Here is a 25921-nt window from a genome sequence, read left to right on the forward strand (position 1 = left end):
TACTATTAAAATAATTTTAAAACAATTGTTAATTAGGGGTTTTTATCAAATCATTGCTCTTTCTTCACAGTACTTTCCAGGAGCTGACGAACCTCTGCAGTATCCTTGCCAGTATTCAGATGAAGGCCAAAGCAACTCTGCCACTAGTACAGGTACATTTGTATATAAGTTAGAGAAAAAGAACAGCAACATAAGCATTGAGAGGGATCAATTTTTTTTGTTAATACTTCTTACCGCATCATATTCAGTGTTCTCAGTCAAATGGTTTTGATGAAGTGTACATGTAATGGAGAACAAGTTTATTGTAAAAACTGTCTCCAAGTGTCCATGTTTAAGGTCTCTTTTTTCCCATGAATGTTGCTAGCAATTAACACCTTTTCACTAATATGTAATATGTAGGAGTTGTCAATTTAAAATTTTTCACTACTCTTTAAAGCTGCATCTCTTTCAATTATAATCTCCACAATTTAAACTTGCATTTTTTTTACGTTAAGAGACATTAAATACAGTAATTTAAATTTAAGTTCAAGAAAATAACCAGAAAGGTGGATGAAACAAAACATTGGCTAGACTTTCACGTAGTCTTGATTTAAGGTAAATCCTTTTAACAATAGAAAATTAAGATCATTTGGTCTCCTCATTTTTTAGAGTACAGTTTTTCCACTTAAGTAATTTTTATTCTTAGGGGTCTTCAAATTTCTCTGCTTGGTTTGTTTATTTTCTGTCTCCAAAGAAATTGCTGGTATTTTGGATAAAGTTTCATTGGCTTCTTTACAATTTAGTGACCTATATATTAACAACATCTTTGCAGCTGTAGCATTTCACTGACTTTACTAGTTGTTCTCCGCCTCTCAGCACATGATTTTAAGACATAATTTATCACTTCAAACTGAATATATATTGACAGTTATTTATCACGTATTTATGCTCTTTTGTGGTTAACGATGGTCTGTGTCATTAATTGCGAATGAGATTGCTGGTTGTGTTTTTAATATAACACTACCCTAACAATTTCAAAGAAAGCTAAAAATTGACTTCTGAATGTTATCGCAGTAGGTACTTGTGTATTCTTTTTCACTCCTCTTCTTACAGTAATGGATCTGTTGCAGTCTTGCAACTTGCCTTTCATTAAAAGTTTTCAAAACTGTTGTTTTAAAGCCAAGTTAGACTTCTGAGAATGCTCTAGTGAAGAGGCGCACTTCAGTATTTTTAGTGAACATTCCCAAATGTTCTTCCTTGTTACTGGTTTTTAGGTTCATTCATGGACATCACTTCTACAAACACAAGTAACAAGAGTGATGCTAACATGGAACCAAGTGACTTCCAAGGAGCTTCTACCAATGACACTATTAAACGTTTAGAGTCAAAATTGGCACAACAAATCAAAAACACAACCAAGCAGCCGGTAAGCTAACGTGTGCAGTTTTGAACCATAATAATGAAGTGGATGTGGTAGACGAAAGTGTTGTATCTGCTCTGAAACATTAGTGTCCTCCTTCAGAAATCGCACAAAACTGGACCCAGGTACTTATAGGAGAACATGAAAAGGGATGGAAAACTATTGAATGATTCCAAAAACGTAAACTGGAAGGCTCTATTAAGATCTCCAATGAAATGTAAAAAATAGTTTATTCTATTTAAAGGGATTTATTAGATTAAAAAAGTCGTGTTTGAAAATCACTGCCCTTAATTTAAATCCAAAATATTAGTATGATATCAAAGGCTTAAACATTTATGTGAATTTTGAAAATACTGTGGCTTATTTCAAGTAGAATGTAAAAATACAAAGATTCTATTCTGGAGATATTGGGCTAATTCTACTGATTTTTTTAATCTGTGTATATGAGATTATTTTCAAAGTTACAGGTATTTTGGTTTTATGTGCCAATAATAGCTCAATTATTACCATTTATTAAGTTACCAATTTTAAATCATGTCACTTTTAAAATGCACATTATAGAAATAGATTTTAACCTGCATGCTGGTGCGTATCATGGAGGGGCTTGTGCAGAATTTTCTTTTTAAAAATGTGACTGTTGAAACAGGGTGATCCTGGCCGTTTGAGTTTGCCCCCATCTCGTGGGAGCAGCGTGGAGAGCTTGTCAGATGTTCGCGCACGACCGCCGTCAGCCCTTGTTTCCGGAGAAGCCAAAAGGATGAGTGCTGACATGTCTGAAATAGAAGCAAGAATAGCTTCCATCACAGGTAAAATTAAAGGATGTGTGGGGCGGAGACTAAGGAATTGGAAGGAAAGAAAGGAGGAAGGAAAATGTGAAATGTGCATAGTCTTACAAAGTTAATACCAGTAGCTGTATGAAAATACTTTAACTTTTCGTGTAGTCTTTATTGTCTTTTATTAATTGTGAGGGGGAAATGGCTTTCTTTATCAGCAAGGTTGACTATTGTAATTGAATATTTTAAAGGTTGTGGAAGAGATTTTGTTGAATTAGATTTTTACTGTTTTTAAAAGCACATTATAAGACTTATAAGTGCTAATCCTATTCCAAATGCACAACTTTCACCTTTGCATCTGAAATAGTGTTATTTCATCTCTGCTAGCATAATTATTTATATAATAACATTTTCTTCAAGGTTATTTCTGTAATATTCTTGAAATTAAGAGGTAGGTTTAAAGTTCAGCATGTTCCCAAATAAGTTTTAAAATCCACTTTGACAGATTTCAGAAAGAGGAACATAGTTAGTTTTTATTCATGAGATTAACAAAGCAATGGTGTCTTCTGTTTAAAAAAAAAAAAAAAAGCTACAGGTGTTTTGCCAGGTTTGCTTCAGCTATAAACTGTTATTTCTAAACATTAAATCTTTGAGAGAATTGGACTTTATCTGTAAGTATAAATACATAATTTTATGGTGAAAGCAATATCTATTCTTCCCAGAAAAGTGAATTAATAAACATGTGTATACTTGGCAAACACTTTCCTGTCTCTTTTCTTCATCAAAGATATTGTTTGTAAATCTGTGTAAACTTCAGGTTTTATGTTCTATATGTGAAAGTTTTGTTTTGTTATGGTATGTAACCATGCATTTAAATAATAAAACAAAATTACTTTGGTTAGTTCAGGGTTATTTAGCTGTTTGAGTATTTTTCTACCAATCTGAAAATTAGGGTAATTGAGTAGTTGCAATTAATAAGGAATTATGTATCAAAATTATGGCTTTGTTTTGCACCATGACTATTTCATTTTTGTTCTTCATTGTATTATGATTACTCCAGAATCTTGTTTTACTAAATACTGAAGTTACTCATGACATAATATTTACCTTACCCTAAACACATTTTATTTTCATGTTCTTATTTTAAAGCTTTATTCCAAAATTTGTCTTTTGTATTGTCAGTCTTTGACTGGATGATTGTGTAGCACATCTCACCCTTGAATATCTCTAAAGGTTTCTTAACACAGAAGGCAGCTGTGTACTTACCTGGTAATAACATCATGCTGGTTTTATTTTGAAATATGTCAGGACTCACTTTGGTCACTGACACTCTTAATGTAAGTTTTTGACATTAGTGGAGATAATCTGGCCCTCCTCTTTTGGAGAGTTTTTAATTTTCCTATTTTTTCTTCCTTAAGTACATTAAGGAAGACAATAATAATTGTCTGAAATAATAATTACTATTCAGAATATTCTAAGATTTTTTTTTTTTTATCACTGTAGGGTTTCTTTTTCTTGAAACAAAACTGTATTTGATTATTATATATACTATTTTTGGTTTGGGGTTCTTTGAGTGTTTTCTTAAGAAATCTCTTCAGGCAGCAGTAGACTACTACAAATGAGGTCAAACCCATCTGACCATAACTTTTTCAGAAAAAGCTGAAAAAGCACTGTATTGGTTTTGTTTTGTTTTTTCAGTCTTGTTAAGTGCGTGACAGAAGTAATATGCTGTGAATCTGAAAAAAAATTGTGTGGCTGGGTGAGAATTGGGCTGTTGTTAATCAAGTCAAGAATCAGTTAATCTTCTTGTTTCAGCTTTCACTAGATTAAGTGTAAGAGTAAATCGTGTAATACACAACACCATTACTTACTGAGATGAATGTGCTACAATGATCTGTTTTTGGGAGATGTATTCAGTTTTTTCTCTAAATAGGAAGTAATTACCTTAAACTACAAAAGTAGCAAAATAAAAAAAAAATTATTAGATTTAAATTCATAGTGTATGACATTTCTTGAATAACATTCAAAAATTACAAAGTTGGTAGTAATATCCAGCTCCCAAAACAAAAAAAATGTCACTAATGGAACAAAAGAGTGAGTGGCAAGAATGATTGTCAAATGTAGTAAGAGTAAGCAATTTTCAGAGACAGATGAGATTTGCTTTAAAAGGAAGTGATCTAAAGAAGTATCTAACTATTAAACTTGTTTATAAAATAGTTTGTACCCAACACTAAAGAGAAAAGGTTATGTAAGTTCAGAGAGTCAGGAATTTATTCTGAATGTGCAGGTCAACTGAAATAATTTCATTTTTTCTCTGTTTGGATAATTACATTTGGTTTTCTCTTCTGTGTTGCCATGCTGCTTTCTGTGTTTGACTTTTGTGTTGCTAACTATAACTAATTACACCGTGTTGTAATGATGGCTAGTTCTGCATTTTTTGCTTTTTAACCGTTGCTTTACTATGTGTAAGCATGAGTGGAAGGCAATGCAGTTTATTCTGCATGACACATTTTTGCATGAACTCTAATTTAACCAAGTATATGAAAAGTGCAGTATTAGGAATTTAATAATTTTGCTATTGCCATTTTAGTGTTTTGCATGTGTATTGTATATGTGTATTTTTTCAGCCTATTCCAAGCCTAAACGAGGCCATCGTAAAACTGCTTCATTTGGCAACATTCTGGATGTCCCTGAGATCATCATACCAGGTATCGCAGACCAGGTGAACGGGTCAGTTGGTTAAGATGCCGGAATAATGATCAGACTGCTAAAATACTTCTTGCTCCAGTTGCTGTAGGACAGAACCAGAAATTATCCCATAAAATTTTTCATAATGCTTCTGTAAAGAGAAGCATAATATTTTATTACAAGCTTACTTTTATCAGTAAAGGATTCAGTCTTCTGGTTCAAACTTACTTGTAATGATAAAGCATTTTTTCCTTTATTATCTTGATGCTTAGAATCTTCTTATAGAGCAAAACTGTATATATGCAGTCTTTTATTACAGCGCCTCATTTGGTGAAAATGGAGTTAAGTTGAAAAATTCCTGCCTAGGTAATTATTTTGCCCTGATCTTTGTTGTGTTTGGGCTCCCATTTTTAATCAGATATTAGTAGAACAAAAAACTTAAATACATTAGGTACAGAATTTCAAATTCGTGTGATATTTGTGATTAAAACATTAACACTTAATCTGTGTAATCCTTATAGTTGATTATGCTGTTCTAGAGCTAAAATGTGTCTGCATGAGGTATTTCTGTTGTGTTTAAGTAAATGCAAACTAAAATTATTAGGAGAGGCTTCTGACAGGAAGAAAATCAGTATAATCAGGCACCATAGATGATAATTTCAGTTGGGACTTTAATGAATAATTCTCATGTGTCCCAGGTCTATTTTTAGTTAGGAGCATATCATTTTCCTTTCCCTTTCCATTTTTTTTTTTCAACCAAAATAGATTTCTTTCATTTCATACTTCTCAAAACCTAAAAATAAGTATAATCAATCCCAAACTGCTATAGGTATACCGTTAGCAGTATGCAAGACACTTCAGAACTATTTGTCACAGGCAGGAAATGCTAATCTACTAAGTATCTACTGCTAATCTAGAAATACACTAGAAACTGTGGACCTCTGAGTCTAAATTGGTGTCATCTGAGGAAGTTACCTTGTAAATCTTGATATCGTTTGGTATTTTAAAGTTGAATGCAGAAGACAATTTTATACAAAAGTTTCTTTTAAATAACTTTATTGAAGGTTACATATAAAAATACAGAAAAAATAGATTCCAAAGAGCAATAGAATGCTCTTTCACAAGTCATGAAAAGAAAACCTCTTTGGCATTGATTCTAACAAATTGGCAAAAGAGTTTGCTAGGGTAGCTTTCCACTGTAACTTTCAAACGGTCCTGGCCTGCAATGACATAAATGAAATCCTGAGAGAGCAAGGAAAGCGAAAGTGATCTGTCAATTTTCACAGTACTAACACATGCTGAGAGCCTCTTAAATAAGCTCTAGAAGCTAATGAGTGCCTCTTCTCTGTGCACACCGTCTGCACATAACAACACTGAGCCTTCCAAGAAACCTTGAAACTTTAAAGGAATGACGAAGTCAGTTAAATAAAATGCCATGTTGTTTTCACTAAATTGGTTGTACCAGTCTATTGGTTTCTTTGTTAGGCAGAGGAGTCATTAGAAATTCTTTTATTTTAATTGAACTGGACAGGATGGGAATTCCAAGATGAATTATTTGGAATACATGAGAGAAATAGCAGCTTGTAGAAATGACAGAAGTTATAGGGCTGGAGCAAGCATATTGATGAATTTTCTCAAAATTTAAGTCAAATTTTGAGGTATTTAAGTCAAAGAAACAATAATGAAATTCACTGTTAATGTTTTATCAGAAGCAACTGTTCATAAAGAGGAGGATTAGAATATTACATAAAGTGAATTTTGCTGTGACGGAAAAGAAATAGGGTAAAATCTAGGGTTATGCACTGTGGGTCACATACTTGCAACTGTTTCTTTTAGTAAGATGACAGGGGACCATAGCAGTTGTGTGCAGATGAATCCCAGGTAGTATAAGCCACTAATGTAATGCAGTTGTGAAAAACTGTGAAATCTTAAAGTTCATTTCCAGGAAGAATGAAGAAGCACTGATGCTATTTATAGGCCCTTGTTGAATTTTAATCAGGAATTCAATATACTGTTCTGGTCAGCCATATAAAAGAAACATACATGCACTCTGAAATAATATCAAGAAGACCTAATAGGATGTTATGGAGAGTATAAAGACGAATCTGAAAGCATGGCTTTTTTAGCCCACAAAATGAAAGCTAAGAAATTAATAATTATTTGCTATGGATGAATCTCCAGCTAAAAACTAGGAAGAGAGAAGTACTTAAGCTAAAAGACTGTATTGGCACTACAGAAGAAATATGTAAATTGTCTGCAAATACATCTGGGCTGTATATTGAAAGCTACTTGGTTGTCAGAACAGCTTTCCTGTAATAATCCCAAAGCCAGAAAAAATTGAGATTAATCATTACATGACAGGGACATGATTATCTGCCCAGTAAACTAATTATAGTCATCTGTATACTTAAAGCAGTTATTCAAAAATACCTTGCTCAGTTACTCTTTTAAAAACAATGGATTTCTCACTTCTTTTCTTTCCTTACTCTCTCAGTTCCCCCCAAACTGTCATCTCCATATCGATCCCACCCCGTTATGTTCCATAGCACTTCTACCCCAGACCCAGCTCCTCCGAACTTCCCTGGGCATGTCCCTCGGTGGGGCGAGCAGCTCGTCTCAGTCCTTGGAGCAGCACAAGCGCCGGTCTGTGCTGCTGCCTGGAGTTGTGCTGAGCACATGGTAAAGCAGCTGCTGCCCAGAGAGGGGAGGCACCACGCAGGCATGTTACCGTGAGTCAGCTGCTTTGGGGCAGGGCTATTTTAGAAGTATGAGTACTACATCTGCTATCATTGGGGCTTTTCGTAATGTGTTGCCTCAACTGCATTTCGTCCATGAACTGATTATGCTGCCAAGGTCGTAAAATACACGTTTTTATCAGTTAAAGGTAAAATATTGGCAGAAGGGGAAGTTTTTGATATATATTTGCTCTTCTTTCTAAGTTAGTACAATAAGGGTGAATAGAACTTTTTGTTCAGTTAAGATGCTGTTTTGTATTACTAGCTTACAAACTTAGAAACTGAAAAATGAATCAAATAATTCCATTTTGTCTAACAGCTTTAGCAAGAGTTTGCAGCAGATAGTATCCTGCAATCAGATAGACAAGCAATGTATCAATTCTTTTTATTAATTTACAGTGTATATATAGTATAGGTTATAAGCACCAACATTTTATTTTTTATTTTTATATATATAAATACGAAAAATGAAAATCCTAGTAAGTGCAAAAGGTTTATGTATCTTTATGTTTAAAGAAACAAAAAAAATCTGAATTATAGTTTGCATACCTTTTCAATACAAACCAGTCAAGCAACAAACCTTCAAGTACAGCCTTTTTTTCGCTGGCAGTGTTAGACATCTCGTGCATTTAGCATGTGTGCATTTGGATTTGTAATTTTGTCATCTGAAACTCTACCACAGCGTTATGATTTTTATAGCATTGACACTGCATAAATGATTACTCAAGATGGACACATTTTGTTGAGGGTCTTTAGAAAGTGGTTAGGAATTATGGATGCTTTAGGTCTGTAATTTTGCTATCTACTTTTAAAACCAATATATACCAGAAATCCCACCCTTGTCTTCCCAAATCACTTCATTCTTCTGGAATTCAGATAAATGTTCTAACTTCTTCAAAATGTCTTCTAGCACTGTTAAGAGTCACTGATCATCCTGCACTGAGAGAGAGGTTTGAGTCTTGTAGGTGTGTAAGGAAGAGAGCGTACTGTGAGTAAATAAGAAAGTGTAAAAGGAGACGCCAGTATCTGTTAAAGGGCAGGGAGAAGAGGTCATAGCTGGTCTGGATGTTTGGCAGTGGGGTGGGGGTGGTGATCAAATAAGTTGTAGAATTTATTTTTGCCTGCAGTATGTGGGGCAGGACATAATGGAAGTTTCCTGTTCCTCTAGAATTTAATTTTAGAAAATAAACAACAGTGTGCGAAATGGGGTTTTTTTGAGGCCAGGAAGTGTGTTTGTGACATTTGCTTTTTAGTCTTAAAATCCTGTAAACCACCAAAAGCCTGACGTTGTGCATCAAGCTACTGTAGATGAACTTCTGTACATGTACAAATCCCTTAGTTTTTATAATGAGGAAAAATTTGTTTTAAATGGTCATAGGGGTAAGAACAAGATCATAACTGTGAGAGGAAAGCATTAAGAAGTACCAGTGATCATTTCAAATAAATATTTTATGTTGTGTTGTATATTTTTCAATTGAAATTTTTCTTGAATCTGGAGCAATAAGTATTTGTTGATTCGTAGTCTGTTTCTGCCTTGTCTAAGCTATTTGCCAGATGTCTGCAGTAGTTACACTAATTAAAATGGCATTGCCTAGTAGAGCTTGCTCTTCCCTCATGCTACTAAGTTGAAGATATTTCATTTAAAGATATTCATTTTTTACAACACAGTAGTTTTGACCCCTCTTTCTCTCTTCCCTCCCCCCCAGCCCAAGGCATTTTCTTTTCTTTCTTGCACCCCACCCTGATTATTTTAACATTTTGGCAGCCACATTCTAATATTTCAGCAACAGATGTGCTGGGTTCTTTAAATTCACAAATGTTGCTAATCTGAAATGAGAATTTCAGATATTTTTGCAAGCCTATTTCAGCTGAGCTAATTTTATAACAATGTTGTTGAATGAAATGTGCACATAATTTTGTGTCAGTTGTGGGTGGATTGCACATATCTCGAATACTGAGATGAGCTGTGGCAGCCAGATGAAGTATCCACAGCACAGAATTCTATTAAATGTATAATCTTGTTTGTTAAAACGATTACATAGTGAAAAAGTTCACTACAAATGAACAAGTTCAGACATTTTGACATAGATTAGTCATTCACACAATCCCTAGTATCAAAGTATTAAAAATACTTAGCCGTTGTTGCTTAGGTAAGTATATACTTTCCCTGAATTTCAGAAGCAAAAGATCGAGACCACAGAGCAGTTGCAATTCAAATTCATTTGCAGTCAGAGCAAAGAATATATTCGTGTTCTAGAATACTGCTTGATTTTCTTATGTGCTTGTTTCTTATAGTACTTGCTATAAATGTGAGATGATAAAATGTCATGACAAATCAGTAGAGTGACTGAAAATTTTTTGTTGCTGGTTTGTGCTAGTGTGTTCCTAAACGTAATAGTACCTATATTTAAAAATTTAAAAGATTATTAAATGTATTGATCAGTATTAAATAGTGTTACATTTTTGTAGTAACTGCTGCAATTCAAAGGATAGGCTGTGTCAGGATAGGCTGTGGAGTCATATGGAAATGATGCTGAATGAGAAGTATCTAAAAGGTTAAAAATGCGATGCCTTTTCCAGGGCTTTAAGTGAGCTGGGTTGGTTGCTGAGTGCAGGGCTGCTGGGCGAGGGGCTGCCACGGCTGCAGTACATGTTTCAGATGCTCCCCTCCAGTAGCGAAGTTACGTAATGCAGAGCTAAGAGCAAGAATTTTGAGCATTGTCAGCTGTTACTCAGGGCGTTTTGGTGTTTCCTTTTGGACAGCTGACCTGCTCTCAAGAGATAATATAAACAATCACTGTAATAAAAATCAAAGTGGCCAGGGAGATTCTGTTGCATAATCTCCTTTTATTTTTAAGGAGACTTTGTTTCCTGGAAATGCCTTTGATTGCGTGTCAGTGTTAAAATTTAAACTGTTTTATGTAGCTGTCACTGGTGGATAATTGTGAACAGGTGGAAGGAGAAGAGGAAAAGATTACAGCATTGTGCTCCGTAGGTTGATGGTGAGATGTGATTTAGCTGAACAGTCCCCTTTTCACACTTCTCAGAGCATGAGAATAGGACATAGTTTCGTTCCTCTGAAGGAGACAGAAGACCAGAAGAAAGCACTTTCGTTTCATAATTTTCTTGAGGGGAGCTGCACACAGACAGAAGTCCTTGCTGTGTTCCTTGAGCAAGCCAAAGAGCAACAGGTTAAAGCTGGCAGCCTGTTATCTTCGCGGTTTAGCTTTTAGAAATCCCCATAACGTAACGCACTTGAAATAGATGTCGTCATCAGCTCCTGCCCCAAGTACTAAGCCTGACCAAATACATGTGACAGAAGATGGTGGAGTAGAGTGCAGCAGCTATTCATGTGGTAGGAGTGGTTATTGTATTAGGGTATACTTTTTGTTGACAGGCCAGCATGTTTTGAGTTAAAATTCTGCAGCTGTCTCTCTCTCTCCCTCTCCCACTTTGTCTCTGTGGATTTGTACAAATTCCAAGCTCCTCTGCAACAGTCGCACCCTTCTTATTTTGTTCTGAATATATTTCACTGGTTTGTTTTTGTTTTGTTTTTTTTTTCCCAACAGGAAACGGACAGCAGAGGCGCAGATCCATTCAAGATCTTAGTGTTGCTGGAACTGAGTCCAGTCAGGTAATGTGCTTCTCTTCTCTTCTTTGCCTTTCAGTAAAGTCAGCACCAAATCCATATTGGGGAACTGGTCTGGAAATCTTCACCTTTGATGCTTTCATAGAAATGATGTGGAAGCTTGGCAGACTGTAGCATTGCTTGTATTGAATTTAAATGAGATTCCATGAGGGTAATCTATGAATGAGCTCTAGATGAGAAGCATTTTCTGTAGAGTTTATGCAGTATTTAGCATTTTTGCATACACATGGTTTTTGTGTACCTCTTAATTTCTCTGAGGGCGGATATTACTCAGGAAAGCCTTTTTTCTCTCTATGTAGAAAACAATTGTAATTACTACTTGTTATCTGAAGCAGTTACACATATATTAGACTCACTTTTTGCATGAAAACAAAAAGCATGTGCATCACTATTATAAATGTTATTTATTACCAATCTCTGAATCCTGAATAGTAACTTACAGTAATATTTCTCTATTTCTTGTGAAAGATTTTACAGCAGGGTGTTGTCACAAAGTTTTGTTTTAAAAAAAGACTATTTCAAAACAATATTTTATAATAACATAGCTCCTTGTCTGATATTCTAACTGCCATGGTAACAGAAACAGTGGTATGCTACATAACGTGCTCTTAGTTTAATTTCAATTTTAAATGAGAGAAGTACAGCTAATTCTTCATTCAGATGTGTTTATTTTGTGTTTTTAATTGCTTCAATAATTCACAGGGCCTATTTGGTCCTTAGTGTGAATGGGCAATTTTGAGATCCCTACTATTAATTGGATGTGGGATACTGGAGCTTAGCATATTCATCAGGTTAATCAGGTTTTGCATACTAAACAACCGACTGCAATAATCAAAAATAGGTGGTAATTCTTGGGGGGTGTAGTTATCAGGGAAATGAACATTTGATCCTTAATTCAGTGGAGTATGATAGCCACAGAAACCTCATCAATCCTGTAGGTATAAGTAGAACTTACTTTGTGCATCTATGAGAAAATAACAGATGAGTCTTAAATACATTTTAATATCCTCAGAGAAGACAGGTTTGTTAGAAAGGAAAGAAATGAATCTGCAAAATTGAGGAAAGAAATATATTAGCCTATACAGTTAATTGTCGAACTAAAATTATGTAAGACTGGGGGGGTGGTGGCAGGAATTAAGTGACAGTACATCAGTTACACCAAATTGTGCTGATTGTGTGGATATATTTAATTATAGCATTTTTTACTGAGAAGTTTTCATTCTGCTCTTTTTAATGAATGGTTAGTATTTAAAAATACAGATTTTCAGCATTTGCTTCATATCTTAATAACTTATTATAACAGTCTTTCTTTGAAAGTTGTTCTGCTGCTTGCATGGATGTTCAAGCTAAATTGTCCTTGTGACCAGGAGGATACAAAAATTTTTTTTTATGTTTACCTCACCAATTTTATATGTGGGTCTGTAGAAGTACCAGAATCACATTTTACTTTCTTGCTTCTGATAGTGTACGTATTGGAAATGTAAGAAGAATTGCAGTTATCTGTTTCTATCTTGCAGTTTTTGGAAACCTTATGGTAAATCTGGAAAACGTAATATTTTAACTGGCAGGGAAAATACACTTTCAAAGACATTTTTGCTCTGTCCATATAAACGAATAGTGAATTTTTATGCCCTTTTTGGTGTGAGAAGGGATTGAAAAATCCACTGAAGCCAATGCTAACTTTTGATGTACATATGTTTGTATATTAAAAAAAAAAAAAAAGGAAAACTATGAAGAAAGTAATTATGCCTAAAGACTTAAGATTATTCTCTATGGGTTTCTGTAGCTCTGGACCTCAATGCATTGAATTTTTATTAACAATCTTGAACTGCTGCCAGTATAGACAATCTACTAGCCAAAGCTGAAAAAACATCTGACTAGCGTAGCTCTGGTCAGTTCATCCTATCTTCCCACATGCACCATACCATATATAGGGTATCCTTTCTAATGTGAAAATCCCCTTCCCCCTCCTTCCCTTCATTACAAACATCCTTCTTCCCTGCATTCCATTCTCCTTTACACCCACCCTGCGGCACGGCCTTCTTCACCAGGCAGCCATGGCCCTGCGTGCCTCTGCTCCCTCACCCAGGCTGTGCATGTCCCTGTCCCGCTCAGAACTGAGGATTGACACGGTGCCTCTTTTCTGGTTTTTAACTGCTTGACTGATACACTAAAGCTGGTCAGAAATCTTTTTATTGAACATATTTTTCCTGAAAATTGGTGCTGTGTTAATAGAAAAGATTCTGTTATAGAAGATTCTGTTATAACTACTGGGGTTTAATCAGGAAGGTTTTCTTAAGGTTTTTCTCTTCAGGTGAAGGAAAACACCAGGTTTGATAATGATAAATATACTGAACTTTGGGTGCTTACCTGAACACGTGGACCAAGACTCTTGTCTTCCTTTTTAACTGCTTATCTGTTTTAATTCAATCACCTATTTGTGTTTTATGACTGTATGGCTATTTTATTTCTGTGTACTCTTATGAGAGATTTTTTGTGTGGTTTGTATGGCTGCTGATTACTGTGTATATGTTGTTGAGACACTTAAGGCACTTTCTGATATTACTGAGGTTCTCAATAGCAGTGCATTGCAGATGGTTTTACGAATCAGCGTCAACCATTTAGGTAGGAAAATATGCTAAGTCAAAGGTTTTCCATCATTGGATCAGCTGTTGGAGTGTTTTGGTGTTGAGAATGTATGTTTAAGTCTGAATTTGCATGAGTTTCTCTAGTACTTGGTGACCTTAGACTGGTCATTACTCCAAGTGACAGGAGCGGCACTGACACAACCATCTCTGTAAAGTCAGATACTACATTTTTGTTTCTTTCCATCCATATATTGTGATGCTTTATTCATTTTTCCACATAACTTATTTTTTTTGGACTGATTTGTTTATTCTGCCTTTCTGTTTCCCTGTACACACATTTTAAACCATTGTATTGTGTCATCTGTCCAGCACTACTGCACTTGACTAAACACTCTGTAACACAGAAACACATGTGCAGACTCTGAAATGCACATTAATACTTTTGCTGCCATTGATACTTTTGAGGACTTGAAGGAACACAGCGAACAGCTATTTACACTGCGTAGAGTCTTAACAGAATTTGAAGTTTTGTACAGATACTGAGAAACGTGTCTGGCATAATCATGCAAGAACTGATCAGATGCCAAGTAAGGTATCCATCTTCTTCCCTCCTTCCTTCAGTCGTGTATTGATTTTGTGGTTTGGTACATCATCTTTCACAGTACAATCGGAATATCAAAACTACCTACTACCTCTTTTAAACATTGTTTTGTTTTGTTTTGTTTTGTTTTGGGATTATTGTGTTTTGAGGGAGGGGAGGTGGTGTAGCAGTTGCTGGGCCTTCATAATTCTTACAGTTTACTTTGAAGTGTAAAAAAATATATTAGAGAAAACCATGTACTGTGTTGAACAGTTGAGAAGCAAGGTCAGAATGTGCATGCCCACATGCATGCAAGCTAAGTGGGATAATTTGGGGGATCTGATATTATACAGATGACTCATTCTCTCTGTGAGATAGTGAAATTTGTCACAGATGCGCATTTGGGTTTTTTCTCTCATGCTGAGATAAAATTCATAGATGAGGCAATGAGGAGACAAGGGTAGTAATGATGATTTCTTTAAATTGTGTTGTCCACTGAAATTAAATTGGGCTGCGAGTTGTTATTCCTCAGAGCACTTGAGCTTTTCCAGACTGCAAGTCTTTGAGGAGTGGAAGCTAAAAGCTTGGGATGCCATCTGAGTTTGACTGCCTGGAAGAGAAGATTTGAGAGTAACCTGCTAACAAGTCTGTTAAGCATGATGAGATACCTGGAGGAAGCAAGGATGGAAGGATACTGGTGAAGGAGTAGCAGAAACTGCTAAAGTACAGGCAGTGGTTTCCCTGTCAGAGGGACTGGTGTCCAGGAGGCTTAAAACATCTCACTCAACACACACTCAAACACTGCAGTTTAACTGGTGCTCAGTTTTATGAACTTCCCTTTGACTTTGTAGTACTTTTTAGATATACCTCCTATATGAATCCTTCATTTCTGTCTCTAGTTATTTCATCTAAATAATGTTATCAAGGAAATTTTTTTTTTTCTGGTTGATGGACCAAAACAACCTGGTACAGCCTTGAGAAGTTACTGTAACTACTGTAGTTCTCAGGTACCCTTTGCTATCAACTGTAGATACTCAGCAAATCTCTTTTTACTTAGAAGACTCACATACTGTTAAAAGTGATCTGTCTTCTGGTCTTTCACATCAGCAGCATGTGTTTATCATTCATATCTGAGGACACTGACAGTAAACTCAGCAACATAAACTTTGCTTAATATCAACAGACACCCACACAAAAGCTTTTTCAAAATGTCTGATGCCATATCTTGATAAAATCCATCAGATTATTTCTAGAGTAGTTCATTGCCCTGTTTCTGCCCGTTAACTTAAAACACTAAACGCTTAATCAGCATTACAAAAGAAACAGTATGCAGTCAAAATAATGGATCTTTCAGTGTGTAGAATCTTGTTAGTCTGAATTGTTACTTGGCTGAAATCTTGGCTTTTAAAACTTAAATTAAGGTAGGATATTTGGAAATCATAAAGAGTCATAAAGAAATATAGTTTCCAGGAAATGTGTGTTTGAGTGCTTCTTTTGAAAAGTGGAGACATTTAATTAATTGTTTCATGATAAATGCACCATCTTGAAAGTAGTTGTATTTTAATTACTTCTTTTTACTTCATTTTTTTCAGCAAAACTCATTGGGGCTTATAGTCTTAAGTCTTTTACTGTGTTAATTTTATGTCAGTGAAGGCATATGTGAAATACAAACATACATGTTGTAAATAATTGTTCTGAAAAAGAAGCTCAGTAGAATAATGAAATCTGTATTGTGTTTTTGTGCTTGGGTAAACGAAAGGATTGGAGGAGTCAAACGGTATATAAAAGAACATGCTAAACAGAAGAACCATAAGAAAACTGTAAATTAATACACTGCAGTCTAGTGCAGTTACTAAGCTGTATTCCTTTAGTTGAATGTAGTTTCATTCATTGATTAAGCATTGGAAACAAACTATTTCTTCCTTATGTTATGGAGTTGCTAGATTTCACTGAATGGTGGTGTGAAAATTCCTAGACATGTTGTCATGCTTTTCTGTAAAGACCTTGAACACATTGTTCAGCATTGCTTTTATTATACTGAATAGCAAAATTGTATCAATTTATTTTACACAGTACAGATGGAGTACAAATGGGGATGAAATTATCCCTGCACTGCATGTAAAGTTGATCAAACTGTCAGGAGAGCTTTCAGAGTAAAAGCTTGGAGAGGAGGGTATTTTGGAGGTTTATAGGTTCAGATTTATTCCATTTTTTTTTTCTTTTTTAATTAACTTCTAAAAAATCTTCTTTTAACTTGTCATTTTGTTTTATTTTGTCATTTCAGGAGAGCAGAAACAGCAGTAGATCATCTAGTCCTAGTGTGAGAATGATCACTACCTCGGGACCAACCTCTGAAAAACCAACTCGTAATCCATGGACACCTGATGATGCAGGTAATCCTTTGTTCATTACTTAAATTTTTGCCTGGAAAAAATATAAAATATTTATTTGGTTGTGTTGTGGGGTGTCTGCTTGGGCATTAATAAAAGTAAGCAATGAAAGTCAAGGTCCATTTTAGTTCTGCTTAAATTAAATCATTACATTACTGACTTGTTTTTCATGTAGGCTTTGAGAACACTTTTTTATAGATTATATTGAGTTACATAGACTTGTAAGTATTTTGCTTGTAAGAAAGTACTGTACATGTGCAGTGATACTAATATTTAACAAAGATCTTGTTAGCACCAGTTTTTGACTACAGTGTGGTTTTAGGAAATTAGTGGCATAGACATCTTGTTACATTTTAGTCTTGTGCATTCATATTAGGAATGTACATTTAAAACTTTTGTTACTCTGACATCTGGAGTGAAATGCTATGCAGGTGAGTATCAGGAATAAGTTAATTCTGTTTATCATCTCTCTTCTAATTTTGCTTATGCAGAATGTACATGTGCACACAAAATTACTTTTTTTCAATGAACTAATGTGTCTGCAGAAATGTAAAAACTTCTACTGTAGCATCACCGTTCTTTTGTTATGAAATAGGATTAAGACTGAGCATAATTGAGTAGTTGAATTCGATTTTAAAAGTCATAGTGCGTTCCATAATGAAAAGAACCAGTACTGGACTGCATGAAAACAATGGATCCCACAAATTCCTTTTCAGAATGTAAATAAAAATTACAGTTTTGTTACCAAACTGTACATACTGAATCTTAAATTTAGACTCAAGCTGGTACTTCACAATGTGTCAAATTCTTAAATCTTTTTTTTGTGATCCATTTCATCTGTCTGATCAGTCTCTTATTCTTTTCCTCTAACCAAGTACAAAATGGAAACTCACTTGTGGACTAACTCTTACACAGGCATATGTATATATACATACATTTGTATATATATATGCACACTTGTATTTTACCAAATATAAGGTGATTATGTAAGACTTGTACTTCGGATTTTTTCCCCCTGCTTTAGTGGGAGGAGGACATCATACCCTTGCATTTAGCTTCTGTGTGTTCTTCTTTCTGTCCATTGTTACTTTGCCTGGTCACACTCTGTGCCCTATCACTCATAATTTCCCAAAGCCCCTTGCCCATTGCTGCAGCCCACCCTGTGCCCTCTTGTACAACATGGATCTTTGGGCACTGAGCACTTAAGGGAATTGCTGCCTCACATGAAAGCAAGGTCTTACCAGTTAGTAGTTCATTGGGAACTGAAAGCTGCTAGTCCTATGCCAGTGCAAGGACAGTTTGTGCCAAGTCTTTGTTCTTAAATGCAGCACACACTAGAGCTAAAAGTCAGGTCTGTTTTCTGGCCCACAGAAATCCCTCACCTTATACTCAGGTAAATACAGAATGTGCCGTACATAGTTAGGTTTATGCAGTCCATGAACAAAGAGTTGTTTGAGTTTCTAAAGAGGGAAATAATTTTGGTTTTCTGAAAAAGAGGGTGCATTTTTAATTAATGAGGCAAAATGATAAAACAAGGATACAGCTGAATCTGGTCAGTCACAGGAAAAGTTGCAGTTCTGTGACACTGTTGAAATGCTCAAGAATGTCATCTGAAGTATTTTGCATGTATTGATGTATTTGAAGCGTTGTAGTGATGGCTTTGTTTTAGCAGTTTCCATTTACAGCAACAGTCTAACGTAGGGAAGGACTTTTTTATATTGATCGCATTTAAGATGCTGTAGTGATTAAGTCTTTGGTTTTAGGGTTGTTTTCTTTTTCTTTTTTTGTTTTTACCACCTTCCAGTTTCCTTACAAGCATACACTTAACCACTTTTTCTTCATTCCCACCCTCTTATTTCTGTTTCCTTTTGAAGCTGCTCTTGGAGATAGCATAGTCTTTGAGGGCAACACCTTAGTTTCTCTACCACGACTACTCTGTGGCAGGTGCTTTTGGGGTATGGGTAAGCAGCCCCTTTTTTTTCCCACCTACCCTCCTCCATATAATCCTCTAGTAGCAATAATGCGGCTGTAAAATCAGTAGTTTCTCCATGTGTCTTTACTCTATGTCTCTTAAAGCTTAACAGTAACCTTGTGATCCCCAGAGTGTGGGCTACTATAAGATAGGATTTGTAAGAACTCAGAAATGTGTGAAATCTGGAATGAAAGCACTAGAGAAATCTAGAGTAACTGCAGTGTAAGAAGAGAGCAGCCCAGCCCAGGAGACAGATTGGCTTCCATGCTACCCACAAAGTATCTCTACAGAGCAGAGAAGATGCCCTAGAGCGTGTTGTGAGGAGGAAACTTAGAGACCTCGCTGGGAGCAGGTTTCAAAACTGAGCAGGAGGTTGTGCTTATGTTATTTTGGCAGAGCCGATTTGCACAGCTTCTAATTTTAAAGTGATTAGATGCATGGGCTGGCTGGCTGATCCTTCATAAACAAGAATGAAATGGCAATTTTTTTATAAACAGAAATGATTACAAACTGTACAAAAATAGTATTTTTAAAATCTGTATGCTGTTACATGGCTTCTAGAAATGTAGGTTGATAACCATAATCTTTATTTCTTCTTGGTGTGATAGACCATACTTTTGAAGTTTTTAACTATCAGGAAAACAAAATGATTCATCTGCCTTGGGATTGAAACGCTGCTATTTCCATCTGCCTGTCCACATTCAGATTGTGTTTTGTGAAATTACTTAGAATTCTTGTTTTTGTCCTATAAGAATAGAATTAACTCTTGAAAATACGTTAAAATTTTCTTGGTATTGTTACAGAGACCAATGGGTCAGATAACTCCATCCCAATGGCATATCTTACATTAGATCATCAGTTACAGGTAATAAATAGACACTTTATTAGATTCATTCTAACGTGTGACTTTTGGGCTGCAAAATATAGTGACAGATATTTACCTGGGTTTATATTCTGTCTAATTTTTGACCAAGGCTAAAAAAAATGTATTGCGTAATCTGAGATTGGTTGACTCAGATTTGATCAAGCTATTAAAAACAAGCCCTGGGAAACATGATTCCTAAAACCAAATGTAAGCTGAGTTTGACTGTCAAAATAAGACATTATTTGCTTGAGTGTTACTGAATTAAATTGTTGTACACACTTTATTTATTGTATGTTGGGTCAAACACTACTTTGATTTTTGTGACAGGTGTCAGATTAAAAACTGCAGGTTTGAGGTTTGAGTCATCTTTGACATAGGTGCAGTAACGTTTTCCAGGGCATGGTTTAACGCTTATTTTTAAAAGCTTACTGGTTTTTAAAAGATGTTATAAATACACTGCAGAGACATTCTAACACACTACTTACTAAGATATCAGTTCATTAGTCTTTAACATGTCTGATTTATTTTCAGCCTCTAGCACCGTGCCCAAACTCCAAAGAATCTATGGCTGTGTTTGAACAGCACTGCAAAATGGCACAAGAATATATGAAAGTTCAGACAGAAATTGCATTGTTGTTGCAGAGAAAGTAAGTAAAATGTGTTTTACCTTTTGTGTTCTTCTCTGTGTTTTTTTTTTACACAAAGTCTGTTCTCTGTGACTGTTATATCTGGCTTTATGAAGTAACATTTCATAGAGCATAATTATTTTCCACCCTTAATGTCAGAAATACTGAGCTGCTCAGTACAGATGAGATAATTGAAAGTTTAAATCAATATCAAGACACTTCTTCTGGACATGTCCTAGATAAGTGTGTGGCACATCTGTATATGTAGCAGACTAGTAATATTTGTTTGTATCATCTCAGGTGAAAGATCTGGACTGTTAAAGAACCTTGGAATTTTATTTACAACACTGTCCATTAACGAGTTTTCAGTTATAACTGTGGGTAATTAGTTAATGGGTTATAGAATTTTGAGTACTATGTCAGTGTTACTCATTTTGCAGTTAGTTTTTATCTGACCTTTGTCAAGCATTGCATTTACAACAGTGTTATCAACACACATCTTACCTTTTTTCTACCAGAGGTTTAGGACCTAATACTTTGACCTTTTTATGTACCTTCTCCTTGTGCATCAGAAATAAACTCTTTCCTCTTACACTGTGTACATGTATAAGTGAAGCCACTGCGTGTATGCTTGTATTAGAGTGAAAATTATTGCTGATTCAGAATTCGTGTCCACAGTAAGTTCTGTTGTGCTCTACCTACCCTTTCTGTTTCATGATGCTGGGGAGCAGTTCTGAGAGGTCACAGATACTCCCACACTAGACCAAGTTATCAGCTCATTACCCATCAGTGTCTGAGCCACTGCAGGCAGGCAGTTGTTAATACAGGGTTTGCCTTGGAGTTTATGGATTAGTTAATGAGAAAAATGTGTTGTGTAAACCTTTTGTACGTTAGAAATAGCATACTGAACGGTGGGGAAAATGTTACTGTAAGTTTGAACTCCTATCATGTATTCACTTTTGGCTTAGTATCCTGAGAACAATTTGATTTTTTAACATGCAAATAGAATTTTTAGGAAGAATATCTTGATGAGGAGATACTGAAGCTAGAGAGAATATCTTAATTTTGATTTTGTGTTATTTCTAAGGGTCAATAACTTATATAAAAATGTGTTTCTGTTTCAAAACTCTTAATTCTTTGCTTTTCGGTTCCTGCTAGGGGTTTCTTTTGTAGTAATTTTGTATTGAATTTTCTTCCAAACTGGTTTTTCTTAGTCAGAATGTAATTGTTCATGGATGTTAAAGCAAAGAATAGTGTTGTGATGGATTAATTTAATGCTGGTTAAGGTAGTTATTAGTTCAGCCCTCAAAGAATTATTAAGTTTTCTTCAACTGTAATTAAAAACCATATGGCAACAATTAATTAACATGAACTTTCTCCTTTACTATTTTGTTGCAAAAATATTGCTGGCAGCTTGCCTCCTTGTTGCCTTGTAAACAAATAGTAAAACAAACTGCTACAGCAGTTTTGCAGAATAAATTATAACCAGTTTATCAGCGTGTTTGGTCTTCTAAAATTTCTGCTAAAAAACAGTGTACATTTATGGTGTAAATTATGTGAAATGCCAATTACAAAAATAATTTCATTGATTCTGTGTTTCCACTGCTTTCATAAGTTCAAGTACAAATAGAAAATGCACTTCACTAAAAAGTTATGAAAAATTACTGCAATTTTGTATTTTAAGTTGTCTTTAGAGATTTAAAATGTGCATATATTTATGCAAAATTAAGAGTTGAAAATATATATGAAATTTTATGTGGCTCCTTAGATGTTTTGCTGTGACCTTTAGAACTATGTCTGAAAGACATTATCTAAAGGACAGTTTTAGAGATTGAGGCTATGTCTTGCAGCTAGTTTTAAGTATAAATGTAGACTTGATTTGGAAGAGAATTTTTCCCCAGACTACATTAAAGAATAAGACTTTTTTTGTCAACTTTTTTTGCACAAAATACCACCAGCTGTGAGTTCAGATTGATAATCAGTTACTGATTTGAAATATATGAAATCATCTACACACAAATAGAAATAGATTATAAATGGCAATTACTTTTTTTTATTATCATTTTAGACAAGAACTAATAGCAGAACTGGACCAGGACGAAAAAGACCAGCAAAACACATCCCGTCTGGTACAAGAACATAAAAAGCTGTTAGATGAAAACAAAAGTCTCTCAACATACTATCAGCAATGCAAAAAACAATTAGAGGTCATCAGAAATCAGCAACAGAAACGGCCAGGCACATCATGATTTCCTGGGACCTTTCAAATGAAAAATATGCACAGAAAAGACTGATTTATTTTTTTTTTTATTGTTATTACTATCCCTTATTATGACAGCTCCTGAGTGTTAGCTTCTTGGTGTGATCTGTACTTGTCTGCTACACTTAACATCATTTAATTTTCTCTTTCCTATGGTGGACATCCAGTTCAACAGGTTAATCGAATAAGGTGAGAAAACAGTGACTTCAATTAACCAACAGCCCTCAGTTGAAAGCAAGAAGAGTGGCTGCTTGCATGCTCCTTGTGTGAAGGCTAGCCTAACAAGTGTTAAGGAGGCTGCTAAATTTAAAGACCCTGTTTTTAGTTTTTGGTGTTACCTCGATAAGAGCAAAAAAAAAAAAAAGACTTTCCTGTTTAAGAATGGTTTTGTTCCAGTGTCTCATCTCAAACTATTATTATGATGATTGATTGTTTTCAGGACTTAAACAGGCGCCAGGCTGCAGAGGTGGTGTTGGCTGACCACAGTAATTAGTGATGCCTTTTACCTGTAGACATAGTGTATTTTTTCCACATGCAGAATGGTAGGCACACTGATGCCAGCATCCTTGGTTCAGTGCTTGATAGCCCTGCATTTTGACTAATATGTTTCTTGTAATCTTGCTTTCATAAAATATTTGAAGTAAAAGACTGTATTTTGTTTACTTTCTTGCGGTGAATGACATGCAGTTTCACTTAATTACCGGGCAAAAGTTGATTCACTGGGCAAAGTTGGTCCCTTGTGAAAAGAGGAAGAATCTGTGGAAGAGAGGAAGAATGTGTGGAAGCATGTTTTAAACCTTTAAAGCTTTTGTCCCTGTAGCATCATGGGATGGAAATTCAGAAAGAAAATTATTACAAAACTTGAAATACTTGCTCCCTTTGTAGTTTTACTCTCTTAATGGTTTTGTTTTGTTTTTCTTACAACTGATTTGCTGAAAAGCATTTACCATGAATGTAAATAAGTTTGTTTTAGATAGGGAGAGAAGGGTTTGGGGAAATGAATTTATTTTAAATAGCAAATTATGAAATGGAGTTGACTGTGCAAATAGCAGAAGCTATTAAGAACGTGAGGAAAATGGCTTAGATCTCCATCAGGAGTCTCATCATAGTTCAAAGGAAGTCCATCACAGAATGCCTGCTGCCTTTGTGACTGAAGAGTTGCATTTAATGAACTCAAGCAGAATATGTAATGTTTAGTGTTGTTATTCACTGTTATTACATGGGAGAAAATAACTGCTTGTTTTACATTGCAGATTAATTACTTGGATTATGAATTAACTGGTACAAAAATGAGGCACTTCTAAATATAATGGTAAATTATTCCTTGTGTAAGTTCTTGAGGTACCCAGTTGTGGGCAGGGTTTTAATAACACTCCTTTGAAAAAGAAAAGTAGAAAATTGAAGTTGAGCTGTGGAGCCCTCCAGATGAAAGAAAAGTAGTCTAAAATTTGCCTTACACTTATTTTAAATGAATAAGAGCCCGTGAGCAGAACTTAGAAAAACCTTAAGGGTAAAAACTTTACAGTATTTTCTCTTTTCTTTCCTGCCTACTTGATAAAAACCATTAGTACTGTTGTGCTTATCTGTGAACAGCAAAGATGATGAACAATGTACTAAACAGTGTCATCCTGTCTTGAAAATAAATCTGTTGTTGGCAAACCTTGGGGAGTTAGAAACCCTTCCCTCGTTTTATTTAAATAAAGGAAGGGTTATCATTTCCAAAACCTTAGCAGATAATTTCATTAGTTAGCTGAAACTGATATTGGGATCAACTTAAGGGCACACATATTTATAGCAAAATGTAATTGGGAGAGAAAATAACTGTAGTATTAGGAATAGCACAAGTTATCCAGAGCATTGCTGTTCGAATGCATCTGTCCATCTACCAAAATGGAGACACTCAGTGATCAGTAGCTTACTTAACATATGCTGAAGCATTAAGTAGAACAGCATAAATACTGATGCTCAACTTCAGGTGCATGGTTGATAATTACATACACAAAATCATTTACCAGGACAGTTTTTACATTTCAGCGTGTCGTAAAACAGGCACGCTTAGGGTAAATCCATTTTGTATGTGAAAAGTCACTTTATGGCAAGGTTTGAGTAATGAAGGTGAATGCAGTGATAAATTAATGGTACATAATACAAAAGTCTGTTCTAGCAGTTGCTTATGACTTTTCAGGGTTTACATTATAAAGGGTCTCAGATTATAAAATAAGTACTGTGCTACCATGCACCGTCGGCTCCATTCAGTAGTTAAATTATATTGCTCTTGTAATTTTCAGAAGGAATTTGGAGTTTGACCTCTTGCCTTCAAATTGTCCCTTTCTTAATTCCACCAAAAATGAAAAAATATTTGCCCAGATTTCTCACTGAAGTTTTCCATGTGGCAAAATTTGTGTATCATTGAAAAAACAAAACCAACTTACTAGGGTAAAGAAGAGAGTAAAGAGCTCTAGGGTAAAGAACTTAATTTTCAGTGACCTTTGTTGTTTTCATAAGGCTCTTGTTTTAAAGTTGTTTACAAATGTACTTGTTTTTTTCTGTTAAAGTATCTGGACTGTTCAGGAACTTTTTTCATGTACTCTTTTGTCCAGTAAAGCTGTTCCTCTAATAATAGAGGTGAAACATCTAGTTTTGACTGGGCATTGCCTTCTCAGAAAAAGTAACAGTCTCTGCTTTTTGTTGCAGTATGTGTTCTGTAAAATATTGTGTAATGGAAAGTATGCTTCTGTACACTATGCAGTTCTTCCAAAATACTTTTCTAGGCTTTTTGGTTTCTTTTTTCTGATAAGGAGTTGAAGATTGTAATTCAAAACTTGTACATAAAATGGTGAATGATTTCATATGATGCAGGAATGAGCAGTGTGGCTTTCTGCTACAGGGTTTTATTGCTTTGTCAGGAATTAATTAATAAAAGCTGAGAGCCTTCCACAAACACGTAGTGATGCCCCAACACTTGCTGGGGCATCCGTAGTCTCCAATGGAATCCCACACTGGGTGGAAGATGATCATTGTGCAGTTGTTCCCACTGCCGAAAAAAATTCTTCTGCTATGAGCTCGTCCCTTCCTGTGTGCAGAAGTAGGGTGTAGGATGAATAGTCCTACTCATAAGTGAGTATCAAGATATTCTAAGAATGCCACATCTTCCTTATGGATGTTCAGCAAAGAGATACATTCTCATCTTCCATTCTTCAGTTCAGACGAATAAATTCCATTCCCTGGAACTTCCCTATTTTGTTCATAATGGATTTTAATGCTTGAGAGGTTCCATTGCTGTGCCACAGAGGGACAGTCCCCTTAGTTATTTTGTTGCCTGTGAAGAACACAGAATTGTTCTTCAGATCTGTTCTGAGGTATTTTGAATAACTCTACTGTTTCAGGTGCCCTGCT

The 25921-nt window shown here is 35.2% G+C and overlaps 1 protein-coding gene across 4 annotated transcripts in view; it reads left to right on the forward strand.

Moving 5' to 3' along the window:
- Positions 1-23171, forward strand: part of MAP3K7 (mitogen-activated protein kinase kinase kinase 7) — a 45625-nt gene extending 22454 nt beyond the window's left edge. Inside the window, exons 9-18 of one of the 4 annotated variants that reach the window (XM_050316410.1) lie at positions 71-152; positions 1254-1405; positions 2046-2205; positions 4800-4880; positions 11165-11229; positions 16697-16805; positions 18677-18763; positions 19578-19639; positions 20171-20286; positions 22334-23171. In XM_050316410.1, coding sequence (XP_050172367.1) covers positions 71-152; positions 1254-1405; positions 2046-2205; positions 4800-4880; positions 11165-11229; positions 16697-16805; positions 18677-18763; positions 19578-19639; positions 20171-20286; positions 22334-22514 — 1095 coding nt within the window. In that variant the 3' untranslated portion in view covers positions 22515-23171. The remainder of the gene's footprint in view (positions 1-70; positions 153-1253; positions 1406-2045; positions 2206-4799; positions 4881-11164; positions 11230-16696; positions 16806-18676; positions 18764-19577; positions 19640-20170; positions 20287-22333) is intronic. The other 3 variants (XM_050316411.1, XM_050316412.1, XM_050316413.1) reach the window with 3 other exon arrangements.
- The last annotated feature ends 2750 nt before the right edge of the window (positions 23172-25921 follow it).

The sequence above is a fragment of the Myiozetetes cayanensis genome, unplaced genomic scaffold, assembly GCF_022539395.1.
Source record: "Myiozetetes cayanensis isolate MyiCay16 unplaced genomic scaffold, myiCay2020 scf2-11, whole genome shotgun sequence".
Taxonomy (NCBI): Eukaryota; Metazoa; Chordata; class Aves; order Passeriformes; family Tyrannidae; genus Myiozetetes; species Myiozetetes cayanensis.